Here is a 16,439-nt window from a genome sequence, read left to right on the forward strand (position 1 = left end):
CGCTTAACGACTCTAAGCTTGGCACCATGTTTGAAACTGAGAACAAAGAACTTCGAATGGTGCAGAATTCAAACACAGAACTTCAAATGCTGGTATAAACGTTAGCAACTACATGAGCTATAAACCCCTTGCAACCAGATTCACAGTTTGACATTCTATTTCTTAATTGGTGTCGGACAATAAAAGCCTTCACATTATGGATGGTGTTCTTAAAACTAAAATATAAAGAGAGAACTCGCCAAAACCACAGGGTTTTAGCCTCTCTGTAACTCTTTGGTTGAACAAATACATCTGTGACTATAAAGTCATCAACTTTACTTATAAATAAGGAGTTATATTTCATAAAAATTATAGTTACAAAATTGAGCTTCAAGAACAAGACACTATTATTACATCTGCATAACTGGTGTTTGTGATAAGTAGATACACAAGCAGCCACTCTCAACAGCTAACTGACTTAACTAACTTAACTGCTAACTGCTATCTACACTGGCTACGTCGATCTGAAGCTACATCAAAAGTACCGAAACCCTTCACAGGTGTCCGACGGCTCCTCCTCCGCCTGCAATGCACGAAAGAAGAAACAGGAAATCAAGACCAGTGGATACAAAGACGCACACATTTAGAAAGTACAAGTAGCATTCATTGAACGCAATCATCAAAGGATACAAAGAAACAGCAGCATTTGAGTTGGCCCCTTTGCAACATTCACCACTCCCTTCTGCAAATCACAAATCATTGCATTATTCATCACTTGCAACAAATTAACAAACATACATAGCGATTAGCTAATGAAAAGCAGAGTTCTTGAATCAATATACCAATATATAGATATAGGAATGGAGTTGCAGGGGACCAACTCAGCACACATTGCACTTCATCATCATCAGACACTTTTGTTACCGTCATCACGGCTTGGGCCGGATTAGATAACCCATTTGATCAACAAGGTCTTGCAAGTCCTCACCCCAATCTGCAGGCTCTGCAACCAAATCCTCCACCTCAACGTCGACTTCTGATTCCTCGCCCACCGCAGCAGCTTCCTCCTCCGGGTTGCCACCAATGAGGTCATCACTCCACAGCTCCTCCCATATGGTCTCATCAACAGAATCCAAGTTGCCTCCACCAGTACTTGTGGTTACTAAGCTCGGTTTGGGGTCTTTGAAACCACTGCTTGATTCATTGTCCAATGCAGCAGTTGAGAAAAAGTTCTCAATATCTGGTTCCATAGTTGCCAACTCTCCCTGATCCTGGCTTGCAGAGTAGTCCACAACGTCGATTCTAGGCGCTTCTTGCAGACTCTCCAGACTGGGACTAGCAGCCAGTCTCCGCTTTCTACCAATACCGTGCAGTGCCCTATTCTTGGCATTCTTCTCAGCAAGGTTTTGGAGAAAAGATGGATTATTGAGTGCTTTAGCAAGGAAAGTCATCATCTGCTGCTGTTTTTTCTCCGTGGTCAGCAACCGGCCCTCCATTGCCATGACTTGCTCCCTTGAAATTTGTTGTTGCTGCCTCAACTTCACAATCTCCGTCATCAAAATGTTTCGGTCTCTTTTCAGTCTTTCAAGCTCGGTTTCCACTCCATACTGCCCCAATTCAACACAAGCTCCTCCTCCGGCTTCTTGTTGCATATTCTGCGAGACATGTCTCCTCCTCTTAATGGTCTTCAGCAAATGCCTCTGCCCTCCTAGAAAACCCTCGTTTGCGAATTCCCATCGGTCCGGATCAACCTTTCTGAAACCCTGCATGCATTCAGTTGATGAGCAAGCCTTGAAATTTCCTGAACAAGGATGTAATCCGCAATCCCAACTAAGGATTTAATAAAATGAAACCATGATTCATGACCAACAGAAGAAAGGGAATTGCGTAACAAAGTTAAAAACAGTAATCGTACATACGATTCTGATTAATTCCTAATTTCCTACACTAAACCCAAAAGAATTACAGTACTAAGCAAGCAAAAACACAGAAAATTTTCCAAAAACACAAAGAACCCGTCTGCAATTTCAGCATAACATGAAGAACGATCCAAGAAAACTCATGCTTTTTTTCAGTACTTACATATGTATTGAGCTGACGAATGAAGCTGGAGAAGTTACTGTGCTTGAAGTATCGAGGAAGAAGAGTGGCGGAGAACTTGTGATAGTCCCACACAACGAAGCTGTTGCGAGCTTTGCTCCAGGAAACAATGGCGTCCGTGGAAGGATCCTCCACCATTTCAAACGTCTTCGTGAGAAACGGCGGCGGACCCACCTCGTGCAGCCCCTCTATTGGCTGCGGCGAGAAGCTTGAGGACGACGAAGACGATGAGCCGACGGTGCATGTCACAACCTCCTCCTCTTTCACCAACACTCCATCCATGGTTATTGGTTTCCCCAAATTAGCTATTAGCAGGAATCTCAGCACCAAAAGACTGGATTTTTACATGTGGAAGAGGATTTTGAGAATTGGATTTCTGGATTTGATGCGATTCCAGGAATTTGCGTTGCTAAATTTGAGCTTTGTAGTGAAATTTGAGAGCTTTTCGGGATATTTTGGAGAGTGTTCCTTCTTTGCGATGTGGAGGAGAGAGAACATGTTACTTTTAAGGCGGTGGAAAGGAAAGTTCTAGAGAGAGGTGGGGCTTGTTATCTTCTCTCAAGTTTGTAAGAAGTTTCTCACAAATGCCCAAAACCTCAAAGCTCTAGAACCTTCTCTATGTTTTGGGTTGTGTTGAGGGACACGGCCCAATAGCTGTGGTGTATATCATGGGAATAGGATTTTTTTCAGATTTCTTCCATCCAGATTTTTCGGATCTTTTATTTTTGTCAGTTTAACCGAAACTTGAACAGTCATGAACTAATTCCATGTTAACTTTCACCTTCACCTTCTCGTGTTCACCTTTCATTTTCACCTTCTCCTGTTAACATTCTTTTGTTCATCTTCTTTCATGTTCACCTTCTCATGTTCATCTTCTTCTCTCTTCTTCATCTCTCTCCATGTCCAAAATTAAAGAATCCAGATGGAAGGGATCTAGAGAGGATCCCTATCTTGTATAATGTTGATGTGTTCATTTGTGCTCAAACTAACTATTTCAAAGCTTATTGGATTATGCTAATTGACAAGGGCAATGTTTCTTGTTTATACAACGATTGGTGTATAAAATTAAGTAGTTTTTTGTGTTCAACCTATAACTTAATCAATCAATAACTATAAACTCAACATGCATAACTTTTAAACACCAAAACACTGTCATTCGGACACAATCACAACACCATCATCCCCTAAACCAAATTTAAGAAATCTTGTTACAAATAAAGTTAAAGTCCTACCTAAAACTAATTGATAATATAAGAGTTGTCCATCTCCAAATAAGCCGTGGCAAGATTTCTTAGTTCTTTTATGTTAAACTTCCTCATGTATGCAAAAATGTAAGCCCAATATGTAGATAGTGTTAATTGGTTGACGTGGAGAATATGTGGTGATTGAACTTGACACATGCGCAAATTTTATGTGATACCAAGTACAAAAGTGAAGTTACACATCAAAACCCAAAAGTAAACGAAAGTAGTCCAACTTCTTATATACAACTTCTTAATTATCTAATGTGAAAACTTCAACTAAGAACTCTGAGCGAGGACAATGAGGAGACTTCACATGTTCTCCGGATGGACCAAAACACTAAAGTTCGATGAGATTTTAGAATATGTTCTGTATCACCCAAAATAGCAACATATGTGATTAGCCCACCATATAGATAGTGGATCACCATATTCTTTGTCCCATGTCCCTTGAAAATTGGGCTTCTATCAGTCTTGAGCTTTGGGTCTGTATCTGAATTCACAGGTCTTTAGTAAAGCGTTGTAAAGAGGTGTTGATGTTTTGTTGTTATATTGTGGTGTATGTCATCAACATTGCTCGCTTGGGTCATGCGTCGTCAATGCATGCGCATGATCCACGTGAGCTAAAAAAAAAACCTCCATATGTTAATATTGCCAAGAAAAATACTTAGCTCTTTGTATTCAGTAACAATGTTTTAGGAGGTAAATATATTGCAGTTTAACATATGTTGTGGTACTATTTTTCTATAGATTTATTGACTTTTTGTATATGTGACAAACTGTGATTAACAATATGTATAATACCAGCAGATTCACCATGGGTCAACGGCGAGGCAGCTGGAAATGACGCTTGGGAAAGCCTCCGATGACCCCTTGGCCCATGGACGGAGCTATCTAGATGACTAAGTTATTTATGTAGCACCGTTGGACTCTATAATTTTTTTTAAATACGGCGTCGACGACATGAAGAATAAGGTGATGATTGTGCTTGAAGAAATTTAGGGTTGTACCATAAAATCACTGGGCAATATGAGGAGTAATTCAACGCTTTATAAGCCCTTGCAAGTTTTTTTCTTTTACCAATGTGAGACTTTGTTACTTTCACATCCTCACGTGCCCCTCACGTGTGGCGAATTTTCAAGTCATACCATGGACAACACAAATTGTGTGACGTGAAGCACGTGTAGCGGTTGAATTTCACACGTGGGCTAACTTACTCTGATACCATAAAGAAAGTTGAGATTTCACTATAAAATCAATTAGATACGAAAAGCAGCCGACTTCTTATTAACCCTTATAATATTTTATCTTTTACCGATATGAAACTCTTTTAACTTCACATTCTTATAGTTCTTGTACTGCAATCCCGTTTCGTATCTTCTAAAACAAAATTAATGACAGATGGTTGAAGACTTAAGACCAGAGGAAGAATCCAAAAGAAATAATCCAAACAATGACCAAAAACAATACACATCACGTGCGCATAAGGACTAAATTAACAAGGATCAACGGAGCTGCCATATGAAACTTGCAATTTCAAGTTCCAACCTTTGCTTCTTTAATAAACTAATTTAATTAATTAATTAATTAATCGATTTATTAGTGGTTAGCGTGATTCGAATTATATGCAATTTGGCTTTGGATGGTAAACAAAGGTCGAAGAGTAAAGTAAAACACTGAGGCTGACAAGAGCGGACCTCTCTCTCTCTCTCTCCCCCTCTCTCTCTCTCTCTCTCTCTCTACACACACACACACACACACACACATATATATATATATATATATATTTGCATCAAGAATGAATGATGAATTATATACCACTAATAGTGATTGTTAGCATCATTAGCAATATGAAGCAAACCAACCATTGCGTATTTAATTGGTTAAGAAGACGAGCTTTTCCCCTGCTTTCGAAGGAGCCCACACCGATGTTGTGTCAACTTGTGCACACTAAACACTTCCATCTCAGAGAGAGAGAGAGAGAGAGAGAGAGAGAGAGAGAGAGAGAGAGGGATGTGTCGTCATGGCTTTTCTAATACCACACCACGGAGGTAATGAACGTGGTCCACTATTAGTAATATTCTACACGATTTCTGGGTCTCCAACAATGCTTTTCTTTGTTTTTCCACCTTTTCCTCCTATGACTACTTTGGATTCTTAAATAATGGAATTTCACAACATATTAACATTTGACAATTATATACATATCTGAAAGTGAATCTCACAACGTATCAACATTTGATAACCGCATGCATAGGTGTCCAAAATTCTGATTAGAAATTTTTTTAAAAAAAAAAACGTTTTTAATAATTTAAAATACTTCTCAAACGAGTTTTAGTCTTCTCCTTCTGCTCACCAATCTTATATTGTTTATGAATTTATGATTTATTGTATATAACATACTATAGGTACAATAATTCACTGCGAAAAACATTAGTTGATAAGGTAAAACACACACACACGCGAATTCGAAGTTCATGTATTATTCACAACTAGTGTTTTTTTTTTTTTGGTTCTATAGAAATAAATAAATTATGCATGCAATGAATTGACTAATTATTAAAGAGAAAAACTGAGAGGCAAGGAACCCTTTGCCTTAGGTCAGCCTCTGCTATGCCTACCAGTTTTTGCCGGTTCTGTTACCATCAACTAGTACCACAAACTTTACTTTTTCTTGGACACATTGGAGACCAATCGAAGCATCTCTCACTGGAAAATGGATTTAAGATTTGGTCCATTTTGACAATTAAATTTTCAGATCGATCCCTCTGATCTGATGAGCTTGTCTGAATTGCTGATGGCAACGATGACGACTTCAACTTGTATATAATGTAAATGGGAGGATGATGATGGATCGATGGATCATGGCTTTTCAGATTTGACCTTCTTCTAAGCATGGGCACCACGAGTGCCAGCACTCTTTCTTCCAATATCCAAAAAAGCAATAAACCCTAATTCTTTTTTTTCCTTTTGGTCCACTACGTACGCTGCAATTCCCATTGCACTGTAAAATCCAATATTAATATTGCTTTCTTTGTGAAATCTTCTGTGGTTTCAAACAGGCAAGCAATGAACCGTGAAAGTTTAATTAGTAAACAAGACGAGTATAATTTGATTAGAAGATGGGAGATTCTTTCATGAAATTGTTGTTGCAACTGCTTTCTCTATCTCGTTTATCACAATCCTAGCCACACAGTGAATTTAACGTTGTTAGTTGCGTTTTCAATTTCTCACTCGTGCCATGACTAAAAAAAGATATATCTGTCACTATATAGTACACCATACACTTTACCTAAAGGAAAGATTTTTCAATGTGAACAGAAAACGGGGTGGTACATCACGTATCACTGTACAAATTGTGCGATATGTGTGTAAAAAAGTTTATAAGTTAAAAAGTATAATTTTCAACCACTTATATAAAAACACGTGATATACCAATCGTATTCTGATCACAATAAAAAAATTTCACCCTAAAGAAGATATATATATCGAGGCCAATGGGAGCATGCATGCCTTATTAATTTGATACCCAATATATATATATAATGTATATATATAGCTTCATTTTCATATTAAATGAAGTTAGGTTTAGACACTTTTCCACTCGCCACTACAAAATATTGTAATCATATATAAGATCTTCTATGTCACGATCAAAAGAAATATTTTCCTATATAAGCGATATTTTTCAACTTGACATAATATTGTAGACGTTTTATTAGGCTAATTAGGTTGCATGTGTTTTGACTTTGAAAAGGGCAAACTGCCTACTCATGAAATGGGAACGTATGTGTACAGTGCTACTATCCATACATTCAATTTTATCTTTTATACGTTTTTGTTAATTTTTGTTATTATACCATCTTCAATTCATTCGATCTGAGGATCATAAATTGAGAAGGGTATATAAAAAGTAATAAAAGTTGTGTTAATAACACCACTCTATATGTGTTGAGGAAGTTAAAAACAAATTTGGGTAAGAAATGGATGTCTCATATTTCAATGCAAATGGAGTAGTACACTGATTAATGGGAGAAATTATTGTTTTATGAACATGAGTGATACATTACGTGTCATTATAAAAGTGGAGGAAAGTTTTATTTTTTAAGTTGTTAATTTTTAACACAAGTATCTTACAACTTACAGAAAGACACGTAATGTACCAAATCTTGTTCTAAACATAGTAAAAAATCTCTCGATTAATGGGGGAAAACTAAATAAGTTTCAACATCTTATTGCCAATGCATGCCTTCTCACAAGTCTCATCAAGAAAATTACCCTTGTATTTTCGTCATGAGTTAGAGTTTTCACTCGTTGGCTGTTCATTTTGCCAGCAACGAAAAGTTTTATTTGGATCTTACGTTATCTATCCCAGTGTCGATCGATTCTTTAAGCTCCCAAGTTGACACATGTTCCATCTTAATTATTAATTGGATTTTAAGTGCGAGTATATAAATTACCGAAAGTTAGTTCATCAAATGTAAGAATTTTGGTCAATGTTCAATCTTCATCGATCTTTTTTTATTTAATAATTAACAATTTAATTCAATAACGCTATCATTTCAATATGAACAGTTTAAAAGTACATATTTTTACTAACTTTTCTCTCTCCGGTTACAGGTAAATATCCATAATTCAGTACAACAATTTTATTCTCACTTCTCCTCCTCCTCCTCCTCCTAGTATAAAAGTTCAGTAGTTGCATTGGTTTACGTATTTATATTTTTTTGTTTGTTTTTATGTACTCGGCTATATATTATACCATGTCAATAATAGAATAACAGTGTGAAAATCGTATCCCTAAATATTTATGTCTAGTTGATGAACCCCATGCTGCCATGCATGCATCATTAAGAATCATTCCATAAAAGATTTTGTGAACCACACCCGAACATTTATTTCTCTTCAAGCCTCTTAATCACATGGCCAAGTACTTCTTAACCTGTAATCTTAATTATGTCAATGGTTGGTTTCCATCCTTTGTAATTTTGGTTTCAATGTGACATTATTTATATAATTAATTACATGAAGCCCCTTGTTTTATTCAGAGAAAATTTCATCGCGAATAACCGAGAAGAGTTGAATTCTCCTTTGTCTTATTCAGAGAAAATCTTACAACAGATGAAAAGAGAGAAGTTGTATTACTTGTTATAACTTGACTTTTAAGGTGATTTGCTTCTCAGTTAAGAATTTTGGTCAATGTTCAATCTCCATCGATCTCTTTTTTATTTAATAACTAACAATTTAATCCAATAACGCTATCATTTCAATATTAACAGTTTAAAAGTACATATTTTTACTAACTTTTATCTCTCCAATTACAGGTAAACATCCATAATTCATTACAACAATTTTATTCTCACTTCTCCTTCTCCTAGTGTAAAAGTTTGGTAGTTGCTTTCGTCTGCGTATTTATATTTTTTTTATTTGTTTTTATGTCCTCGACTACATATCATACCATGTCATAGAATAACAATGTGAAAATCGTATCCCTAAATATTTATGTCTAGTTGATGAACCCCATGCTGCCATGCATGCATCATTAAGAATCATTCCGTAAAAGATTTTGTGAACCACACCCGAACATATATTTCTCTTCAAGCCTCTTAATCACATGGCCAAATATTTATTAACCTGTAATCTTAATTATCTTTTACCAAAATATATCTTTTAAGGTATATATAGGAAGTGAATTGTTATTGGCACTCCAAAAATCGTATTCTGCACTCCAAACTTTCTATATTTGAAAAGAAAAATACACTTGTGAAGAGTGTAGAATGAAATTTTTGGAATGTCAATGACACTTCTCTATAGGAAAACTCCATTAGAATAGTCAATGGTTGGTTTCCATCCTTTGTAATTTTGGTTTCAATGTGACATTATTTATATAATTAATTACATGGAGCCCCTTGTTTTATTTGGAGAAAATTTCATTGCGAATAACCCAAGAAGAGTTGAATTCTCCTTTGTTTTATTAAGAGAAAATCTTACAACAGATGAAAAGAGAGAAGCTGAATTCCTTGTTATAACTTGACTTTTAAGGTGATTTGCTACTCGGTTAAGTCTTCAATAATTCAGAATATTGGGTAGTCTAGTTTTATATCCATTCAATTGACAAATAAGCAAAAATATTATTTACTCAATTCTTTGAACCGTTCATTTTCTGTATCTGACTTATTGAAAGGATGAGGATCATCTCCGGATCCTATTTGTAGGGACCTAGAAATCTTCGCATCATGTCCGTTCATCGTACATTGTGTGGTTAGTTTTCGTTAGATATTATTTGTGTTTAATTTTAAATAATAAAATTCAAAATGATTTATGGCCGCAAGATGCACGATAAACGATTAAGATGTGAGGATTCTTAAAGTCATTACAATTTGAATTCGGATGGGATCCAAATCCTTATTAAAGAAAATCATTGTTACTCACCTAGTTGAGAGGGGAATCTACTTCGAGAAAATTAGAATTGGATGCCTTATTTTAGACTTTTGTAGACTAAACATTTATACTTTTTGAGTTTTTGATTAAGCTTTTGAAACATTTGATTAGGATACTCAGATTGAACTACTTCAGATTAATTGAAATTAATTTACATTTAAATATCTGCTATATATTTTAAATAATTTCAACTATATTTAAGTCTAAAACTTTAAAATTTTCAAATCTAAATGTATGCCCACGCCAAATGAAAATGTACCAATGTCAAACGAAAACGTACCAACCCCGAATTAAAACATACCCAATTATAAACTATATTAAAATGAATATTCATCTTTTTGGAATGTTTAAAAATATGTTTGATTCATACACAATGCTCTAGATAGTCTTGTTTTTTGGTAGATAAGTCTCTAGAACAATTTTAGTTGATCGGAGATAAATCTTTATTATTGTAGATAATGCTAAATAATAACGATAAATCATATAATTTTGAATTAACAAAAAGGCTATTGTCAGTAGATTAATGACTCTTTCTATATAAAAAAATGATTAATTAAAGTAATATAAACTTTTGCATTGTTAACGACTCTTTCTCTTAAATAAAAAAAGTAATTAATTAAAGTAATTCCTCGTTATTAGGACAAAAAGTAATAAAATTTATGTTTTGAAAACAAACGTAACAAAAATTCAAATGTACCAAGAAGCTAAATAGACCATTATAATCAAACGTAGATGAGTTTTGTTACATTCTATTTAATTTACTAAAATAAATATTTTAATAAAAATAAAAAAAATCTTAAATCATCATAATAAGAGATACATAAAAATAGGAGAAAAAAAAAAGAATGCTAACATGAATAGACTTCTAATGAAATAAAATTTATAAAAGAAATAAATGTTTAGTCTATGACATTTAAAAACAAGACGGCTATATCAAAATGTCTCTCTTAAAACTAAAGTGATAAAGAATCTCTCAAACACTTAATTTATACTTTATATAACTAATAACTTTAATGTATTATATTTTTTCACAAACCGCCCTAGAAAAGTCGGATCTTCTTGGTCGAACTTGCGTTTAGGGATTAAGAAAAGAGAGAGTGGGCCCTTGCAACTTGGGATGCATCCCTTAACTCAATCTTGAAGACCATATGGCAGACACCATAGTTACCACCATCAACGGTGCACCTTTCACAACTCCAAGATCTCACAATTCATTTATGGGTGGGTCCCCTGTTCCACAACATAGCCACCCCCGCATTAGCTTTACCATACGGACACACCACGTGGATCCCCACCATTGGCCGGGACCATGCAACCCAAAAGTAGCATGGGCCCTGCCCGGCTATCTCAACAAAGCCCACAATCTCCATGCCCGAAGGAAATTAAAAGACAACGCCACGTGTCCGCAGGGGAACGTCACGATGACGAGGAAAGTGCGGTCTGGATCCGATGATTATGTCATGGGGGGAGCGGGTCCCGCCCCACTACCCTCTCGCTCACATTAGTCCACGTCGGCTGACCCGGCCCTTTTATCGCTAGGGTAGGGCCCTGCCGGGAAGGGAAGGGAGGGGCTTTAGCTCTTTGTTACGTCAAGGTTCAATCTTTACCGTTCCACGTCGAAGTCAATGTGACGTCACCGTCATTTACTACGATGACCATCTGATTACCCCCCCCCCCCCATGTGACTGCTCCCACGCATTCCACCGGCAAATATCCAGTATTTCCGAGCTACCGTATTTTTTCGTTTAAAGATTCCCACGCGCTTTCTAACCTCGTGCACGAAAGCCTTCCAATCATTCATTCACTCTTCCTCTTTTCGGTTAATTTTTCGAGTCATGTTCAATCTCTTTCAAGCCCAACTAAACATGAGGTGGTTTGGAGTTCGGTTTGGTCATAAGTAGTAACAATTATGCTTATGAAAAATCGTTTAGCTGCATTTGTAGTGCGTTTAATTAATAATACAGTATCTTTTATGAATCGTTATTTTTCAACAAGCATGCTGTTAGAGTTTTGAGACACTCCTTCTATCTGAGAACTTATAGTTTGATGCCCACCCGATGGATTGATAGGATTGTTTCTTACCCTTGGTTATGAATAAAACAAAATAAATATGCGAATGTCATGATCAATAATAGGAGAACATCATCATGGCAACTATATCAAAACAACGTTAAAATGCTTCTTCATTTAAATATTTTATTTATAAATTAAGATTATGAAATGAAAATTAAGACTTAAACGAAATAGTGAATTGGAATAGAAATAATAGAAGTGTAGATGAGCGCGTGGGTGTGAAAATGTTCACAACCTTCGATCCCAAAGAACCTATGTAACACAGTACTTTGTGATGTAAGCAAGCACACCTCCTCCCCCACCCCTCTATCTCTCCTTTTATATTTATAAAACCCCCCTCTCTCACACCCACCACTTACCCTTCCCACCTCAATTTTCCCCTTGCCCCCCGTTGACATCATATTTCCTCACCACCTCTCTCCATTTCTCCCTCAATTCACCACCGCTCATATTCCTCTGGATTCCCCGGCGATGCAAGGCCTACGGCGTTGCTCCAACGACGTCGTCAACCTCGGCCTATCCCCCGCCCCGACCCCGCCCTCCCCACCCCCTCCCCCTCCCCCAAACCATTCTTCTTCCACCCTCTCCATCGACGTCGCCGAGTCCGCTGAGACCCGCATCCGCCGCCTCATCTCCGAGCACCCCGTCATCATCTTCAGCCGAAACTCCTGCTGCATGTGCCATGTCATGAAGAAGCTCCTCGCCACTCTTGGCGTCCACCCCACCGTCATCGAATTGGACGATGACGAGATCGCTGCTCTCCCCCACGACGACCAAGAACAACAACAGGCTTGTAATACTCCGCCCGCCGTCTTCATCGGAGGCACGTGCGTCGGCGGCCTCGAGTCCCTCGTCGCCCTCCACCTCAGCGGCCACCTCGTCCCTAAACTCGTCCAAGTCGGTGCCCTCTGGGTATGACTACTCCTCCCACTACGTAAAAAAAAAACAAAAACAAAAATTAAAATATCCATCTCTATCAGTCTCTGTTTTATAGTTTTATTATTGTAATTGTTGGCCATGAACATGTGCTAATTATTATTGTCAATATTTTTCCAAAATTAGGAGAAATAGAGAGCTTGTTTTCAAGATTTGTAGTAGGATGCAGCACAAGATGCACAAGATCTCGATGTGACAGTATTCACGCAAATATGTTATGATGGACGAACGTGATTAGTTTAAAATAACGTTATAATAATGTCCTTCGGAAGGAAGTTGATATAATCTCGCTTTCAGTGTCGTATACGGGAGATGTTTACTAAATTACGTACATCGATCGCTTCTGATCCACGTTCAACGACTTCGATCTGGATTCTAAACAGTCTCTCTCTAGCCAGTAGCCTGGTCCCACAGTGTGGGGTCTTTTGATGATAAATTAGCAATTATTGGAGCATCAGGACCGTCCGATGTGTGGACTTCCTGGTTAGGTATGTAGCTCTCACGATCTCTGTCTAGCTCATAGCTCTCTGAACTCTGAGGTCCTGGGTTCTCTGGCAATGGAATGTGATTGTATCATTGTTGTCGTTTCTTAACATTATAGATTGTAAATTTTGTCGTTTTTTTACTTAAGATAAAAAAGGAGGTTAATTAATTCAAGAGATTTTATATTTGGTTTATGGGTCCTCACTTGCGATTATTGAGCAATCCTGGCCGTTGAATTTTAGTATATTCTTTTGTTCCCAAGTGAAAAGTTGTAGGATCTAGACGACTGGTCGTAGTAGTTGTTGTTGTTTTGGGCATCAATGTCATGATCTTAACCAAGAGATTTTTATACTACTTGTAGAGTGTGACAATAGGCTCTGGCAATCAGTATTTTAAATTATAATTTTAGGGAAATTTGTGTTTTTCTTTTTGAGTAACTGGATGATTCACCTAAACTGTAATAAGAAGATTCAAACTCGAACCAGAGGGGAAAATATTGTTCTAATTAAGACTAAATGAAACATACTTGGGAAAGTTAATGTTAATTTTGATAAAACAAGTAAAAGAAATATATCTTTAACCGGAAAAGTAACATTAAAACGCATGTTGTTCAGTTCATTAAAAGTATTGAAGCGTAAACTGGTATTTTAGTTCAATTCTTTCGCTTCTAAAATATCGCTTGTTCGAGAAAAGAGAAGAAAAAAAAGACAGCTAAATTTCACCTGAGATCGAAGGCAAGGACAAATGATAGTTTGTCACCATGCACGAGGCCGTGTTCAATTTGGCGGTGTCATATGGCGTGGTTGCTTCTTCAACCACCCGACAACCCATTTCACCATCACTGCACACATCATAATAAATACCTATTTAGCTCAGCATACGTACCGAATCCTTTGTTACCATGCAATTATATGCTATAAAATTGCATTTAAATTTAGATTATAATAGTTGCAAGTAGATATCACACAATCGTGATTTTTTTACATTTTGTTACGAACCCAACTTCTTGAAAGCATCGTAAGAGATTAAGATGAGTGAATTCGTCAATCTAGCAGCTACATCTACGATTGCATACAAAGAGAGTACACATTATTAGAAGAAAAAAAAATTGTTTGTATTTTGCTTAGCATATTGTTACATTAGTTTATAATGCGTATTCTCTTAATATTCCCTTTTACAATGTGATTTTGTACCGACATTGAATTTAGAGCTATTTTGAGAATTCTTTAAGAGCAGTTCCTCCGAATACCCAATTGCAAATTATTGCCCCAAAAAAAAAAAAAAAGAGTATCACAACCTAGATGAAAAAGTCAGGCAATTGGTGAGCTCAATTGTGTCGGACTACCTAGTTTGGCAATTCTTGCCCAACCGCGTGTGCTCGAGTTAGATCTGATGACATGTTGACGTCAGCCACAATAAATATCCAAATTCGCCGTAGCCCGCCATTGTTCCTCTTCTAGGGACTCCTCATCGCCCTAGCTTGCCATTGATTCCCACTTGTCATCGTCAATCAAATAGAGAAAATAATTTTTTTTAATACCAATTGCTTAGACGATACATTTAAAGGGATGAAGATGCACTCAGTCAATCACTATCGCTAAAGCAATAATTGCCTATTGCCCAATTACCTGAGCAATTATTGCTCGAAGGGGTAGAACTGCTTTATAGTGAAAACCAAGGCAAAATGATATTTTCTCTCTCCTTACAAGGCAAAGAGAGAGACTTTTATACAATATAAATAGATAAGTGTTATTAGCACTTTAAAAATCTCATTTTACACTCCTCATAAGTGTATTTTTCTTTCTAAATATAGAAAGTTTGGAGTGTCAATAACAATTCCCTATAAATATCACTAATGATAATACTCTAAATGAATCATGCACTGCTATGTTAAAATAAATATGATGCTATATACTCACTTGTTTTTACTTTATATACATCTTTTATAATTTTTGAATATCAGATTGAATGAATTTAAGAAGATCAAATATCATAAATCAACAAGAAGGTGTGTAAAAAGTAAAATCATGCGTGTGTAAGATAGCACCACCCTAAAACAATGATGAGACATGATTGACTTAAGATATCGCTTCAATTGCCATTATTCACATTTCGATAATGAGAGCACATTCTGAAAATACGTAAAAGATGCATCAATACCTGTTTTAAGAGCATCTCCATAAGGGATGCAAAAGAATTTGAAATGTAAAATCTCCATCTTAGACTGAAAATATAAACAAAAATTTAAGTTCACATCTTCCTTTACTTGACGGTGAATCCACCAACCAAAGAAAGAAAATAAAATAAAATATCAAATTTACATACTCCTATTAGAGTAACACTTGTATATAAAGCTCTCAGAAATATAAAATGAGATGGCAAATATAAAACTTCCATCTCCCTATTAGAGATGCTCTGAATCATTAACAACACACCAACACAAGAAAATATTACCAAAAAGTGCGTGTGATTATCATAATTAAGCAACATAATTGATTCTAATTTGATGATGAGCTTGTGGTTACCACGGGAGCCTCGTCAATCTTTTCCAAATTTAGGAAAGAATGATGAGATGTTGAACGGTTGATAAATTAAGGGTTAGAAACCCAACTCCACGTCACATCAACCCACCTGGGACCCCGTTTCTCCTTTGTCCTTGGAAAAGACAAGTAGTATTAGTGACGGTGATGAGAGCAGCGCCATTAGCTACCACAAAACCCACAATTGCCACAGTCCAAGAGTGCGTGTCCACCTTTTATTCCTTCTTTTAATCGTTGATACTACGTGGCAGACATGCAGTGGGTTTGATTGACTCCATTGGCATGGCTGGACCCCCCTCCGTGTAGAATCTTAGAGCCTCACGTCACAAGAATCTCCCTTGTGATTCCCTTTATAAATTTGAACGCTAGGGAACCCTCAACTCTTTGTCGTCAATTTTTATGTCAAAATTTAAAAATATTGTGAAAAAAAAAAAAGAGGTTGCTAGTATGTAGAATTTCACTTTTAAAAAATTCTCCATAGCATTTCTTGAAATATATGAGAGAAAAAAAATTATAAACATAAGTTTTTAGAGAGTTTTAACAAAATATTTTCGGTACTATTTACTTTTAACGAAAAATCATATTTAAACATTTTCATGGTACTATTACTATATCTTTAAAAAAGGCTTTTCATTAAAAGGAATTT

General features: G+C 36.4%; 2 protein-coding genes across 4 annotated transcripts; one reads left to right on the plus strand and one right to left on the minus strand.

Annotated features, from left to right (window-relative positions):
* Window positions 1-313: 313 nt before the first annotated feature.
* On the minus strand, window positions 314-2,624 carry LOC103952243 (heat shock factor protein HSF30). Of its 2 annotated transcripts, none has more exons than XR_667882.3 (3): window positions 2,062-2,623; window positions 822-1,742; window positions 314-721 (listed from the first exon to the last, which is right to left on the minus strand). XR_667882.3 is itself a non-coding variant. In XM_009363803.3 (3 exons), exons 1-3 carry the CDS (start codon window positions 2,359-2,361, stop codon window positions 534-536), a joined length of 1,104 nt encoding a protein of 367 aa, XP_009362078.1. In that variant the 5' UTR covers window positions 2,362-2,624; the 3' UTR covers window positions 314-533. The 2 variants fall into 2 exon arrangements, 1 of the variants encoding a protein (XP_009362078.1); XM_009363803.3 differs by having other exon boundaries at window positions 314-562; window positions 968-1,742; window positions 2,062-2,624.
* Window positions 2,625-12,195: 9,571 nt separating this feature from the next.
* On the plus strand, window positions 12,196-13,440 carry LOC125478766 (glutaredoxin-C6-like). 2 transcript variants are annotated; one of them, XM_048587374.1, is made up of 2 exons: window positions 12,196-12,746; window positions 12,897-13,440. In XM_048587374.1, the coding sequence occupies exons 1-2, from the start codon at window positions 12,306-12,308 to the stop codon at window positions 12,903-12,905; spliced, it is 450 nt and encodes a 149-aa protein (XP_048443331.1). In that variant the 5' UTR covers window positions 12,196-12,305; the 3' UTR covers window positions 12,906-13,440. The 2 variants fall into 2 exon arrangements, with proteins under 2 accessions (XP_048443331.1, XP_048443293.1); XM_048587336.1 differs by having other exon boundaries at window positions 12,906-13,440.
* Window positions 13,441-16,439: the final 2,999 nt, after the last annotated feature.

This window comes from the organism of the source record quoted next, unplaced genomic scaffold, assembly GCF_019419815.1.
Source record: "Pyrus x bretschneideri cultivar Hongxiangsu unplaced genomic scaffold, Pyrus_bretschneideri_v1 Contig1, whole genome shotgun sequence".
Classification (NCBI taxonomy): Eukaryota; Viridiplantae; Streptophyta; class Magnoliopsida; order Rosales; family Rosaceae; genus Pyrus; species Pyrus x bretschneideri.

Bases quoted from the DNA above. Each gene is read 5' to 3' on its own strand.
- LOC103952243 (XM_009363803.3), bottom strand. From the start codon at position 2,361: ATGGATGGAGTGTTGGTGAAAGAGGAGGAGGTTGTGACATGCACCGTC. The intron at 1,743-2,061 runs GTAAGTACTGAA...GAATGCATGCAG, and splicing joins TTCGTCAGCTCAATACATAT to GGTTTCAGAAAGGTTGATCC. The intron at 563-967 runs GTGAGGACTTGC...CGTGCATTGCAG, and splicing joins TGCAGAGCCTGCAGATTGGG to GCGGAGGAGGAGCCGTCGGA.
- LOC125478766 (XM_048587336.1), top strand. From the start codon at position 12,306: ATGCAAGGCCTACGGCGTTGCTCCAACGACGTCGTCAACCTCGGCCTA. The intron at 12,747-12,905 runs GTATGACTACTC...TAGGAGAAATAG, and splicing joins TCCAAGTCGGTGCCCTCTGG to AGAGCTTGTTTTCAAGATTT.